Here is a 12,873-nt window from a genome sequence, read left to right as displayed (position 1 = left end):
AATGCTTTTGCAAATATGTGAGGATCAGAACAGCCCCTTATGCCCGTTTGTGCTGCTTGGCTTAAAAAAAGGCAAAACAAACCAATCAAGCTAAGGGAAAACCCCAGGATGTATCACCTCAGTGGAATCATCATCCTCACCTGAAGCTATATTGTCCCACTATCTGCTAAAAAATATTGGAATCAAAATTGAACATGTAATTGTCTTTAAGTATCCTGAAAATATTCTCCACATTTTGATACCTCAAAGCCACTTCTGTAAACTTGTTCTTCCAGGACAAAGCTATGGAGATTTTTTCTTCCTTTCCAGCTGTTCTAGCCTTTGCCAATAGAACAACCTCTCTTTTCTCAGATTTTATTGAAGAATCTGGTAAAATTCTTAGGTGACTGAAGTCCTGAAGATTAATAGAACATGAACAACTTGCAGTTTGGTTTTCAAGCCAGAACACCATCAATGTTCTGGGTTAAATAGGAGTCACTAGGCTTAAACTACAGGGTCAGTTAGCTCTCTGGTTGTATCTACAGGTCATCCTTGCATGGTGTAGGGTAAAGAAAGCTGTGAATTGGTGTTCTCATACAAAAACACTGTTACCTTGATTTAATATTTTGTCCATCCTTGAGAGGGTGTGTGGCAGGGAAATGCTTCACATTATGGCAGTGAGAAGGAACAGTAATGACTTCCCAGTGTATTCAGCTATTAGTAGAGAACAGTAATTGCTTTGATCTAACAGGATTAGAATTGACGTACCAGATACTTTTATTCTAGACATGATCATGTCAACTAGCTTCCTCTTGCTTGTCTACTGCTTAAATTTTTTTCTTGCACTGGGGAAACAGTGGGGTGTTTTAATTTAGGTTAAGAGTCTGAGGCTGTTCCAACTTCAGATTCATCTCATCTAAGGGGCAAATAAGGCAGCTCTTTCATCATATGCTCCCTGATTGCAGTTACAATACTAGTAACTCCATGTTTAGTTGTCCTAAACTCCATATCCTGTTGGAAATGTCTAGCAAAGGTTTTAAATCTGAAATTCATGTGTGTTTATACTGCTCTGTGATTATGCCCTACTGGAATTAATAATTTCACCTTCCAGAAAATTAGAACATGGCACCATTTTTTGTGGCCTCATCGTGCTGCAAGCTGTGTGTTGACAGTTCTTTGGCTTCCTTATACACTGCATCCTGTCCCAAGGAGCAGGACTAAGTATTCTGCGTGACTCTGATTTTGGAGACTGGAAACTGTGTTCATGCTTCAGTGCTGACACACAGTCAGGTCAAATTTAGCTCCCTGCCTGCAGGAGAGAGAACATTCATAAAACAAGATACAGATAGATGCTTGAATGGAAACTGATAGGGATGCTGCTCAGGAGGCAACAAGAATGCCATGCTGTTCTATTAGAACAAAATATAGGAAAGAGCTGTACAAAACTGGGACAGTTTGGCAGGGTTAGCATCACATGCCCTTTTGATGAGCTCTACAGGATAGCAGGAGGGTGTGCCAAAACTTCATCTTGGCTGTGGCTGCTGATCAAGAGGGTGCTGAGAATCACTCATTGGATGATTTTTCATACAGAGTTGTGCCTGTCTGGACACCTACAATACACAGGTGCCTGAATCCTTATAAATACAATTTGGACACAGTTGCCATCCCCATGAACAGACTGGCTTCTATTCTCAAACACACTTAGGCTCTAGAAGCACTGCAGAAGGGATGGTAAACACAACTATTTGCCCTAATTAAGTTATTAATACTACTACTGTGATAAATAGTGATATTTTCTTCCCCATTAGAGCCTGGCTGCTGTCAGCTTGTGTTGAGGAGGATTAGTATGCTTTTCATAGTCTTGTTTTCCCATCTACTGTGTTCAAAATAGCTGCCACCTTTGGCAACAATGCAGCAGTGAGCGTGCCAGATAAAAGCCTCTGCCCTCTCTTTCCTGGCTTCTTTTCCATCTTCCTAACAGAACCTCTTTCCTGCTCTCCCTGACAGTGAGCTTTGTTGCTGCTTCTTCCTTGTCAGTGCACATGCATTTAGCATGTCTTATTTTTATGTTTTGACTAGTACAATCTATAGGTCTATTATTAAACAAACTTTGCTTTTCTTGTTAAAATGTTAACTTAGTCCAAAGCTTGAGAGATTTTTTTGACTTGTAAATAAAGCCTTTGCTGCTTTTTAGCAGTAACAGCCTTCCTGTTTTCTTCCAGACCTTAGGTGGAACACACCACTTCATAATTTCAATTTATTAAAATGCCATCTCAAACATTTTAGTTACTAATCAGCATCACATCTTCCAACTCCCCAAACATTTTTCACATTCATCCTGCAGCTACTTACTTTTTTAAGGAAAACTTTTCTCTGAATGTCTTTATATTTTAAAGAGATCTTCATCAGCTTTTTTAATATAGGGTAAACATAATTTCTTAGAATGTAAGGAATACTGAATGTGCCAGTAAAGTGGCCTCTCTATTAGGGGAAGCAAGCAAGAATTCCTGAAAGAGCTGGCATTGTTTATTTTTGTTACACTCATGCAGGTGGTTATTTTGGTAGTCAACAAGCTCTTGATGCACAGCTGAGAATTTTTTCTATTTATTAAGAAACAACTTGTGGGTGGCAAATAAGAGTACTGAGCCTGTTCCTTAAACCAAAGCAGTCAGGGCATCCCAGACCTAAAAATAATTACAAGTGGCAAAGGTTTGATGCTTTAGAGCAATGATTTCAGCATCTCTTAACTGCAGATACAGCCCTAAAGGTAAACTGTCCAGAGAAAACTGATTGGCATCTGAACAATATCCATGTTGTAATTTTCAGAGGCTACTCTGCAGCATGTCAGGCCTAATTATACACAAGTTAGAGCAGCAAGCTTTGGAGTTTTGAAGATGTATGTGTTGTTTTAATGTAATGATCTTAGGTGTCCACTGCAGGTCATCATAAATGTCCTTGTGGTGGTCACCAACTGGTCTCTCTTTCTTGAGCCTTGAATGGATACAAGTAAAGGCTTACAAGATGAGAGTGCTGCTAGAGTGTTGATCATCTTTTATCTCTTCCTTGTCTGCATTTTCATTTTCTTCTCCATGTACCTCCCTGGCAGAGGAAGTAGCAGACACTTAGGGGCTGGCGTGTCCAGTCCATCATCACAAGCCTGTGTGTTCCTGGCTGCTGCCAGCACTGTTGGTAGCTGTGACACAGCTCCTTGTCATCCCTAGAGGTGTGTCAAGAGTCTCAAAGTGGCAGTGGCTGTGCACAGGTGCCACCACTACAGAATGGCAGGAAAGGACTCAGGGAGATATAAGTGTCCAGCTTGCCTGTGATGCCAGGATGTTGGATGCTGGAGCTTCTGATTAGTAACAAATGCCTGTTGAGGACAGTTATGTGGTGCTTAGGGGTATATAGTGGATTAAAAAGCAGATGCCTGAATAAATATCATGAACATGAGCCAGTTTATATAAGGTACTTACAGTGAGCCATCTAACTGAGAACTAACCTTTCTGCCCACCTTTTTCCTCAAAGGTAGCGAGGCCTCAGAGACCTTTACAATGAGGAGTTCATTTTCCTTTTGATGTCATCTTGGGAGGTTCTTATCTAGAAAATATTGTATGCTCTGCATCCTGTTAAATATTGAATATGATTTGTGAACTTTCCTAATAGTGAACTCTTCTACATGAGAAATGTGGATGTATCTTTACAAATCATCTTTAACAAGTTTTCTTTAAGCTTTCCTCTTATTTAATCTCAAAGAAAGGCACCACTGGTTGCAAGATCTTTTAAAGCATAAAAATCTATGTTACATCTATGTATTGTTATATCTATATGCTTTTTATATCTACATATAAAACACTGGTATAGCAATACATTTTTAAATACTAGAAACATCAAAAGAAAATCCATGATGACTCCAGGAGCATTAATGGTGCAACTATCTGGAATCACCTTTTCTAGTTAAACATTTAGTTACTGTTTTTTGGTTTGTTTGCTTTTTCACCCCTTCACTTTTTTCATGCCAGGAGAAGCCAGTGGTAGAGGAATTTGTTCCCCTTTCCAAATATTATTTGTTAGAACTTCAATCTGTAGTGAAAATCATCTTCTCAGTAGAAGAACAGTTAGACCTTTCTCTCCAGATATTTTATTTCATCTATTAGCATGAGAGGAATTGGTTTTTTTTTTAAAAAGGGCCTCACCCAATTCCCTGTATCAATCCCTGAGCTAATCTGTGATCCCAAAGGCAATGATCAGACATCTTCATGTGTAAAGATGTTACCACCTCAGGTGCTGGCAGCAGATGAAGGTAAGCTGCATCTAACTGGTGGAAATCACCAGTTCTAATTCAGTCACACTCAGCTTCATAAATATCTGAAGGAAGGTGTTTTGCCTGAAGTTCATCATCATACTTGCCTGTATGGCCCCAGTGGCAGGAGAAGCTGCTCAGCATTTATTTTCTTGAAAATTTTAATGGAGGTTTAACATAAGGTAATACTTCAATATGATTTTTTTAAGTCATTCTAAGATAGAGATTAATATTTTACATAGTTCAATTACCTTGAGAGTTATTTTTAAAGGTGTTTCTGTGCTCAGTTTTAATAGCCTAGAAACACAGGTTTGTTTGCCCCATGCAGGACATTAAAAAAAAAAAGAAAAAAAAAGATAGAATTAATTTTGTGGTCATTAACTAAACGGAATGATGTGTAAACATCAGAGTTACTTTTTTTATAATTAATAATATGAGGTAATCTTTGTAGTGAAATTGTAGCTAGACACTGTTTTGTGGATTAAATATGATACCCTGTAAACAGGAGCTCTCTGTATTATTTATGTGCTTTGATTTATGAATCTGGTTTTGTTTTTTGCTTTCTTTAAAAATGTCTACAAGTTCATGTTTATTTCTATTTTAACCATAGAGTTAACACTGCTAATAGTGAAAACCTTTTAGAGAGCCTGTAGTATGAAACACTGAATGCTCATGGTTTATACAATGTGCTTTGGTAACTGTCAGACTTATTTACCAGTGAAACTAAAACAGGGGTGGGAGGGTGTTACTATTTCCAGCTTCCTAAAGAATTGTCTGGTGCAATCATTCTGTACTTTGTGTTCTGGCAATTATTTTCTTTTAACAGCTTTGAGACCCATTAGATTTATTTAACTAGACAATACAAAAACTTAACTAGGCAAATTAAACACAAAAGAAAGCTTTACTTTTTAATTTTATTAATTAAAAACTTATGATGCTTGAGTAGCTTTCAGATTTTAAGAGTTACAAAGTTAAGTCTTATGACCTGTTGTATCTGTTCTGTTCACTTGTTGATTGTTACCCCTTTGAAGCAGATGCAGAAAAAGATGCATCTTTCAGTAAAACACAAGGAAAACTTTTTAAATTTGTTTTATCTTTACAAAAATGACACCAGCAAGCTCTTTAATGAACTTCCAAATAATGCTTTTTCAGCTTTCAGAGCACAGAGATATTCGTAGCACGTATGGTCTGGATTCCCTTTGCCACTGCCCCTTGTATGAAGAAGCCATGCACTTGGCAGAAGAAGGCAAAATTTATTCACGGGTCTTAAGGTATTGATTGGTGCCTATTTCATTATTTCCAGGAAAAGCAAGAATTAAAGTTTAATATTCTATCTAGAAATCACTATTTAGAATTTACTTGTACTAGGTATTTTTTCTAGCAGTTAGACTTAAATGAATATTCTTGTGCTGCTTATTTTAATGGTCTTTGAAAACTTTTCTATTTTGCATAGGACTGAAATGTTTGAATGTCTAGGAGACAGTGACTTCCTTGCTAAGCTTCATTGTATTCGACAAGCTTTCCAGGTAAACAGTAAGGAGTGATTTGTCTGTCCTGTTAAAGCCTAACTAAAGTACATGGCATTGAAACTGACTGTTATTCTTTGTGAAAGCATTTTTATAATGGAATCTGTGTTTAAATAATTTCTTGTTGCTTTTACATTTTTATCATTGTAAAATGAGATGTATTTGCAGAGAAGTCCAGCTTTGGAACCTTTGCACCCAAGCCTTATTAGGAACTTGCTAACTATACTAGAGGTGATAATTACATGAAAATTGATTGAAATGTTTAAGGTCACTTGGTATAACCTGTGAATGAACCTGTCTATATTTTCTGAACCCTTTTCTAGATAATTCTTTCAGAAACATCAAACAGAATATTTCTTGCTGAAAGTGGAAGAAAAATTTTGTCTGCTTTAATTGTGAAAGCACGAAAGGTAAAAAGATTCTTTTACCAAAGTTTTGTTGTTTATGTAACTTCTACCTGAATTCACTGTCTGGGGAAGATCCATCATATCTCTTTTTACATTTGCTTGATGCTCATTGCTTTTACTTTACAGAATCCAAAGAAATTTGAAGATGTCTTTGATGAAATGATATATTTTTTGGAGCAAACAGATCACTGGGATAATACTGAAATGGAGCTTGCTGCTAGAGGAGTGAGTTGCCTTTCTGAAAAGTTCTTTTACCATTACTAATGCCATAGGAGCTAAAAATAAATTTTTACAGTTCAGAATTGTGGGAAAGGCAACTCTTTATTGTTTATATTGCTGATTTAGAGAAATGGTATTCACCAGTTTAGTACCAGAAACCACGCATTTTTTTTAAACTTTTCCTTTACTGACAAAGTATTTTTAATATTCCTTAAAAACAATTGCAAATCTGCATGTTAGTGCAGTGTTACAATATGGTGCATGCTGAATTCCACTGCTGTAAAAGAAACCAGGTTACTTAGATCATGTTCTCATTTAATATAGGTGAAAAATCTGAATTTTTATGATGTTGTTCTGGACTTCATATTAATGGATTCATTTGAAGATTTAGAAAATCCGCCAATATCTATCCAGAATGTAGTAAATAACCGCTGGTTAAATTCCTCTTTTAAAGAAACAGTAAGTATCCATGTGTAATTATCATTCTAATTGATTGTAGGACATTGCAATGTACTGGGTATATACCTGAGATTGTCCTCAAAAGAATTTAACTGATTATATTATCAGGTTTTTCATAATAGGAATTTAAAGGTTACAAGTTTGGGTGTGATTGAATGTATTGGAAAAAGTACTTTAACTGTCCTCCCTTTCTCTGAGGAAGTAGAATTTTAGAAGGGAAATTTCTGTTAGCCACATCGTAGATATCATATCCAGATTTTGGTTCATAGACCAGAGATTCAGCAATAAGGGACCAAGTTGCAAGGAAACAAAATTAAATTAATGCAACTTAGATATTCAGCTGTTGGTTACAATTAATTATTTTTCATACCTGCCTGTTTATTTGCCAGATAGATCTCATCCCTCTGTTAGAGACAAAGGCTACTGCCATGGTCAGCTGGTACAGAAACTACTGTCATTTCATCCACTTTTATCTGTCAACTGCAATTTTCCTTTTGTTTTTGTTTTTCAATTGAAATATTCCCTCTAGAGGAAACAAAGAAAGATAACATGTATATATTTTTGTAGTTATATGGTAACATTGTGCTTTGTCTGTATTAAACTCTCTTTGCAGTACTGAAGGGAGTCAGATGAGGATAGTTAGAGGCTAGGAGGGGAAAAAGCCCAGTGCTGATACTGGTATATTGTATTTCACAGGTCCATATTTGGACAAAGCTTCATAGCTGAATCTGAAATTATTGCAAGAATGTTTTTGCTGAAATGAAAAAGTACAATTCAATGTGTTCACATGCCACTTAATATCTAAAATAGTTACTGAAGTCTGAACACTTTAATATATGAGACTGGTCCTCACTTAAACCCAGTGAGTGTTGCTAACTGTGGTAGCTGTAAAATCAGTCAAGGATGCCAAATTACATTTGAATTTAACTAATGAAAATATTACAAAGATGGATCTGAAATAGCAAGTATGAACTACATATAAATTTGTTATTTATATCAGCTGTTGTTTTATGGTTTTACACTTTGTGTTACCACAAGACTGAAACTAAAGAAAATACATGTCCTGGAAATATAGAATATAGAAATACAGTATTCTGCAGATGAGTTCTTTTGAGATGGAAAATGATTAGGGGCTTGTTTTATATTTTCTTTTTACAATTAGGCTGTGGCTTCAAGTTGTTGGTCAGTACTGAAGCAAAAAAGACAGCAAATGAAGGTAAGTTGCCCTTCAAATTGTATAGAACAGAGGTATTGCTCATATCCTAGGAATTTGAAGTTCTTTTTGTAGCTTTGGCAAAATAAATGAGTGATCAACCCTTAGTCCTGCAGACTTGTTAATTTAGACAAGAGGTTTGCCAGTTGCAGAAGTTCAGCTCCTGGTACCCTAATACCTGTTTTAGCAAAAAGTCTTAACTGAAAGATTTTCAGATTTTTAGTAGGTCAGATTTTCACACCTAGTGTAGGTCCAGTTGGTGACTTCCTGCCCCACACACACATCTCAGACTTTTGCATACCAAGGTCATGATTCTTGAATCTCACCTGCTTGTGCTGGGATTCTCAGCCCCATCTCCCTGCATGACCCCACAGCCAAATCACATCCAGTCCTGCCCTGTTACCTGCCTGAAGCACCACATTCCTCACCAGCACCAGGAATTCTGCTGCAGCCTCCCCTCAGCCCCTTCTGCATCCTGACCTCTCTGTGCAGGGACTCAGTAGAACTCTGTGCCACAGCTTATTACCTTTGGAGAACTTTATTAAACCAAGGAGGGAAGTGTTAGGTTTTTATGAAGATTTAATGCTGAATAATAGAGCTGTATACTAAATTTACTGTGTAACTTGTGTCTACAATTTTTAAATCACTAGGTGCCTGATGGATTTTTTGCACATTTCTATGCTATATGTGAACATATCAGCCCTGTTTTGGCCTGGGGATTTTTGGGCCCTAGAAATTCCCTGTATGACCTATGCTGCTTCTTCAAGGTTTGCAACTTGTTTTTAATTACCACTTCCATAAATTTAAAAAAAAAAAAAAAAAAAAAATCTTTCTGATTAAAATAAACTAAGATCATATTTATTAGTACATTTTACATTGTTAATTTGCATTTTCCTAAGGTTACTAATAGTAAGAAACCATGAGAAATAAGTACTTTCACATGAGTGTTTTAAGCCTGGAACTGTTTTGCAAAGGCTGGTTTAGCACACTCCTGTCTCAGCACAAAATAATACATAATTGGAGGCTTTGAGGGAACATGTTAAAGAAAGAGCTGTTAGCATCACAAACTTTCCTTTCTTGGAACTGAAAACAACTTTTTCCTGTTTCCCCCCCGCTAGGATCAAGTGCTTTTCTTCCTCAAGGACATTTTTGATTTTGACAAGGTGAGGTACTCGAGCATGGAGAGCCTGGCCGAGGACCTGACGCAGCTGCTGGTGCGGCACACGGAGCTGCTGCTGGCCTACCTGGGCGCCGACTCGCTGCGGCACGTCGGCGCCTGCGCCAGCGGCCACGGGCCCCTCCTCGCCAGCGGGCTCCTGGAGGCAAAAGTGCAGTGAGCCTCAAATCCTGGCAAGTGACAGGGAGTGCACGTAGATGTGCTTTGCCACCCTTTTCTCTAGTGCTGAAGCTGCTGTGGCTGGTACTGAGCAAGCATCTGGGAATGCATCGTGTTGCTAAGTATGGAAAAGGACTCAGGGAGTTTAAATGTACATCTGTGAAAAGAACTGGGGAGTGTATTACTGTATATACCTAAATTAATTTTGCAGCCCAGCTGTCGCTGTATTTATATTTCATGTATCCCAAAGCTTTTTCCTGTAATATTTGGGTAAAGTTTATTTATGAAATACTGTACTTTTGCACAAATAATTCGTAAGTGAAGCTGATGGAGTTGTTTCCTTTAAAAGCTTATAGTACAAAATGTTCACTGCAGAGTCTCCAAATCATTAGGTGTCTAGATCTAGAGGGTGTTTTGTCTGGGGTATCTGCAGTCTCTGATTCATGTGACACGTGCAATAAAGTATCACACGCACAGAACTGAACATGTTGCCCCTGCCCCAGAATTCCATTTGTGTGGGTGTAAGCAGCCGTTTTGTACTACAGTGTAATGGAGCAGTGCAGGAAATGCAAACACCATGGGGCAGGAATGACTGCCAGTATGCAATTTTTACTTTATTTTAGTTTAAAATATCTAAACATCACTAAGGTGTTTTAAAATACTTATTTATATTTGAAAAGCTATGCTAGCTTCACCAGTTAATTTAAAACTTCCATGTTTTAAAACCATTACTACTCAATGTGGTGGTAAATAAACCAATATTATTCTCAGTTCATATGTAGCATTTCAAAATGTATTTTTAAATATGTATGATAAGATTTATTAACCATGAAACAGAATTGAAGGCAATGTTTTATAATTTAATAATTTGTGTCTTCCTCCCTTCTCTGTGGGAAATAAGTTGTCTGTTTAAGAGGAGATTTAAGCAATTGTGGCCATCTCTGTGCAGTGTAGAACTGTGGCTCAGGCCATGGAACCCTGAACTTCAGATAGGAGCACAGCACCTTCAGAAGGCATGAGGCACCTTGCAGCAATGGCTTTTACTGTTTTTCTGTCAACTGAAGCCATGCTTCAGAGTTAGTTTAATCTCTAAAACTGCACTTACATGCCTTTGCCATGCAAAGCCAGCCCACAAGAATCTATCCCATGTCAAGAAATACAGAGTAATTACAGAGTAATTCTAAATATTCAGATATTTGAGCAGCATGTTGTTAAAATCTAGGATATCAAAACAAACTTTGACTCGAAACATTTCAACTTTCACATCAAACACAACCCAAAAGGATGCTATTTAAAATGGGGGTCTGTGTAATTCATAAATTTTACTGAAGCCAGCATTTTGCTCCTTTGTTGTACTTATTTGATAAATACAAAAAATGATGAAAATGTGTCATATTAGTTATGTGAAATGCCAACTGATTATAGTTTATTTAACAAAAAAAGAATATACTCTATATGTAATAAAACAAATTCCAAATGCTATTCTTGGCCTATTTCCACCATTTAACTTGCTGAGCTTGGCACCATCTTCCATGCTTTTTTTTTTTCTCTGCAATCTGTCTTCAATACAGGCATGTGAAGTTTTATTCACCCACCTCACTTAACTTTTGAGCAGAAAAGTATATTTAAGCTATGTGTATTCTGGCAGCTTTTTGCTAGTTATGAAAGAAATTATATGGAATAATAAAGGTGTCTTGTTGAGTTCAGAATCAATAGGAATAGCTGGAAATAGAAGGAACAGAGTAAGTGTTCTGCATATTTTACAGCAAATGTATGACCTATAAGTAACAGAGGAACGTGTCTGCTGTGATTTGTCTGGTCCAATAAAATGGTATGAAGAAAATTATACCTTACCATACATCACAGAGAAATAGAAATGCACTTCTTCACAGAATTAAAGGTATATTGAGATTTTAATATTATTTACAAAAAGCTCTTGAAGAAACAAGAGTTGCAGATGAGATTATAAATGTTTCCAGACACTTGGAAAAAAGTAAAACCTGGGAACTTGGTCTTCTGTCAAAATGAAACGATTGTTTTAAACAGAAGAATAAGAAAGGTCTAATCAGACAGCAAACTATTTAGAAAATGGGGAAGAACTTCATAATATCTGACTTGAACATTTGTGTCCCTTTAAAACAGGAGCACTTCTGTACACCCATAGAGCTCTCAAGAGTCCACAGAATTGGAGTGGAAATGAAACCAATGCATTTCCCATCCAAAGTAAGAAATACAGGACCTGGTTCTTATAGGATGGCACCAACAAACACTTCATTGAGAAATAATGAAGAAACTGAAAAAGAAGAGAATAGAGAGACAGGGAAATGTGCAGGTACAGGTGGAAAAGCTTTTGATCTCCTCTGAGTCTTTTTCAATATTTTTCTATAAAGCATTCATCTATTGTGAGTATGTAACCAGCTCCAGAGAGAGATGCAAGTTTAAATGGGAGGTGGCTCTCTCCTTGCAGCACAGAACTGCAGTCAGCTCTTTTACAACCTGCACCTTTAGCAGGACAGAACATTTGTTGATAACTGGCTGTGTGGCTGATGAATTTCAGAAGTACACCATCTCTGCAAACACAAGTGCCAGAGCTGCACCATAGCAGTGATACTATGATGCAGTTCTACTCTAGTTAATTCATAATCAGACTCAGAATTTTGTTTGTAGTGTCTATATTTAGATAGTTTTGAATGATAGTGTCCATGCTAATAAGAACAAACTAAATTTAAAAGCCATCCTCTTCTGCCATAACAGTCCTCTTAAGATTAGAAATGTTGAATGCATAAGGATTAGAAAGAATCAAATATTTATATAATTTGTAATTTAGTTGTAATTATAATCTTACTTTAAATGTGTTCTTAATGATTATTATTCTTCCTTTTTGTAGTGTTTGGTTTCTGTCAAAGTAAATGTGTCAAATCAAGTGTCAGTGAGAGTGTTTGTGACCTTTCTATTGCCTAAATGAACTGCAGCTGTGTATATAAAATAAAATATTTCAGTGAAACAACTGTTGCTCATATAACTGTACCTGAAACTTGAATTTGCACAGTTCTTGAAATCTAATGCAAAATTATTTAATATGGGAGGAATTTTGATACCAGATAGTCATCCTGAAATTGGAGTTTGCTGCCTGAAATGAACAAAGAATAACTATTACAAAATTTACTATATAAATGAAAAAATATTGAATGAGAACAGCTTTGGGATGTCCAGTTTCATTGCATTGTTCTATGCCAACTTGTTGTCTCACTACTGGGTTTTAGAAGACAAATTTTTTCAGGCTTATTTCCAAGCCAAACTGCTGTACTGAGCTCCAGTTGTGGACCAAAACCTCCTTTATGGAGTAATATAAATAACGAAATAGAGGACATAAAGAGGCTAACCCCTACTGCCGTAGAAAGGCCATGTACCCGTGCTTTGATCTGCCCAATTTG

The 12,873-nt window shown here is 36.8% G+C and overlaps 1 protein-coding gene across 2 annotated transcripts in view; it reads left to right on the top strand.

Annotated features, from left to right (window-relative positions):
* The window catches only part of MIGA1 (mitoguardin 1), a 32,437-nt gene extending 19,991 nt beyond the window's left edge, over positions 1-12,446 (top strand). For both annotated transcript variants that reach the window (XM_056497271.1, XM_056497270.1), the window contains exons 9-16: positions 5,432-5,550; positions 5,733-5,805; positions 6,129-6,215; positions 6,339-6,437; positions 6,756-6,890; positions 8,053-8,106; positions 8,754-8,870; positions 9,222-12,446. In XM_056497271.1, the coding sequence (XP_056353246.1) occupies positions 5,432-5,550; positions 5,733-5,805; positions 6,129-6,215; positions 6,339-6,437; positions 6,756-6,890; positions 8,053-8,106; positions 8,754-8,870; positions 9,222-9,440 (903 nt within the window). In that variant the 3' untranslated portion in view covers positions 9,441-12,446. The remainder of the gene's footprint in view (positions 1-5,431; positions 5,551-5,732; positions 5,806-6,128; positions 6,216-6,338; positions 6,438-6,755; positions 6,891-8,052; positions 8,107-8,753; positions 8,871-9,221) is intronic.
* Positions 12,447-12,873: the final 427 nt, after the last annotated feature.

Source organism: Oenanthe melanoleuca, chromosome 8 (assembly GCF_029582105.1).
Source record: "Oenanthe melanoleuca isolate GR-GAL-2019-014 chromosome 8, OMel1.0, whole genome shotgun sequence".
NCBI classification, from domain to species: domain Eukaryota; kingdom Metazoa; phylum Chordata; class Aves; order Passeriformes; family Muscicapidae; genus Oenanthe; species Oenanthe melanoleuca.
This window is presented reverse-complemented; position numbering and strand designations above follow the sequence as displayed.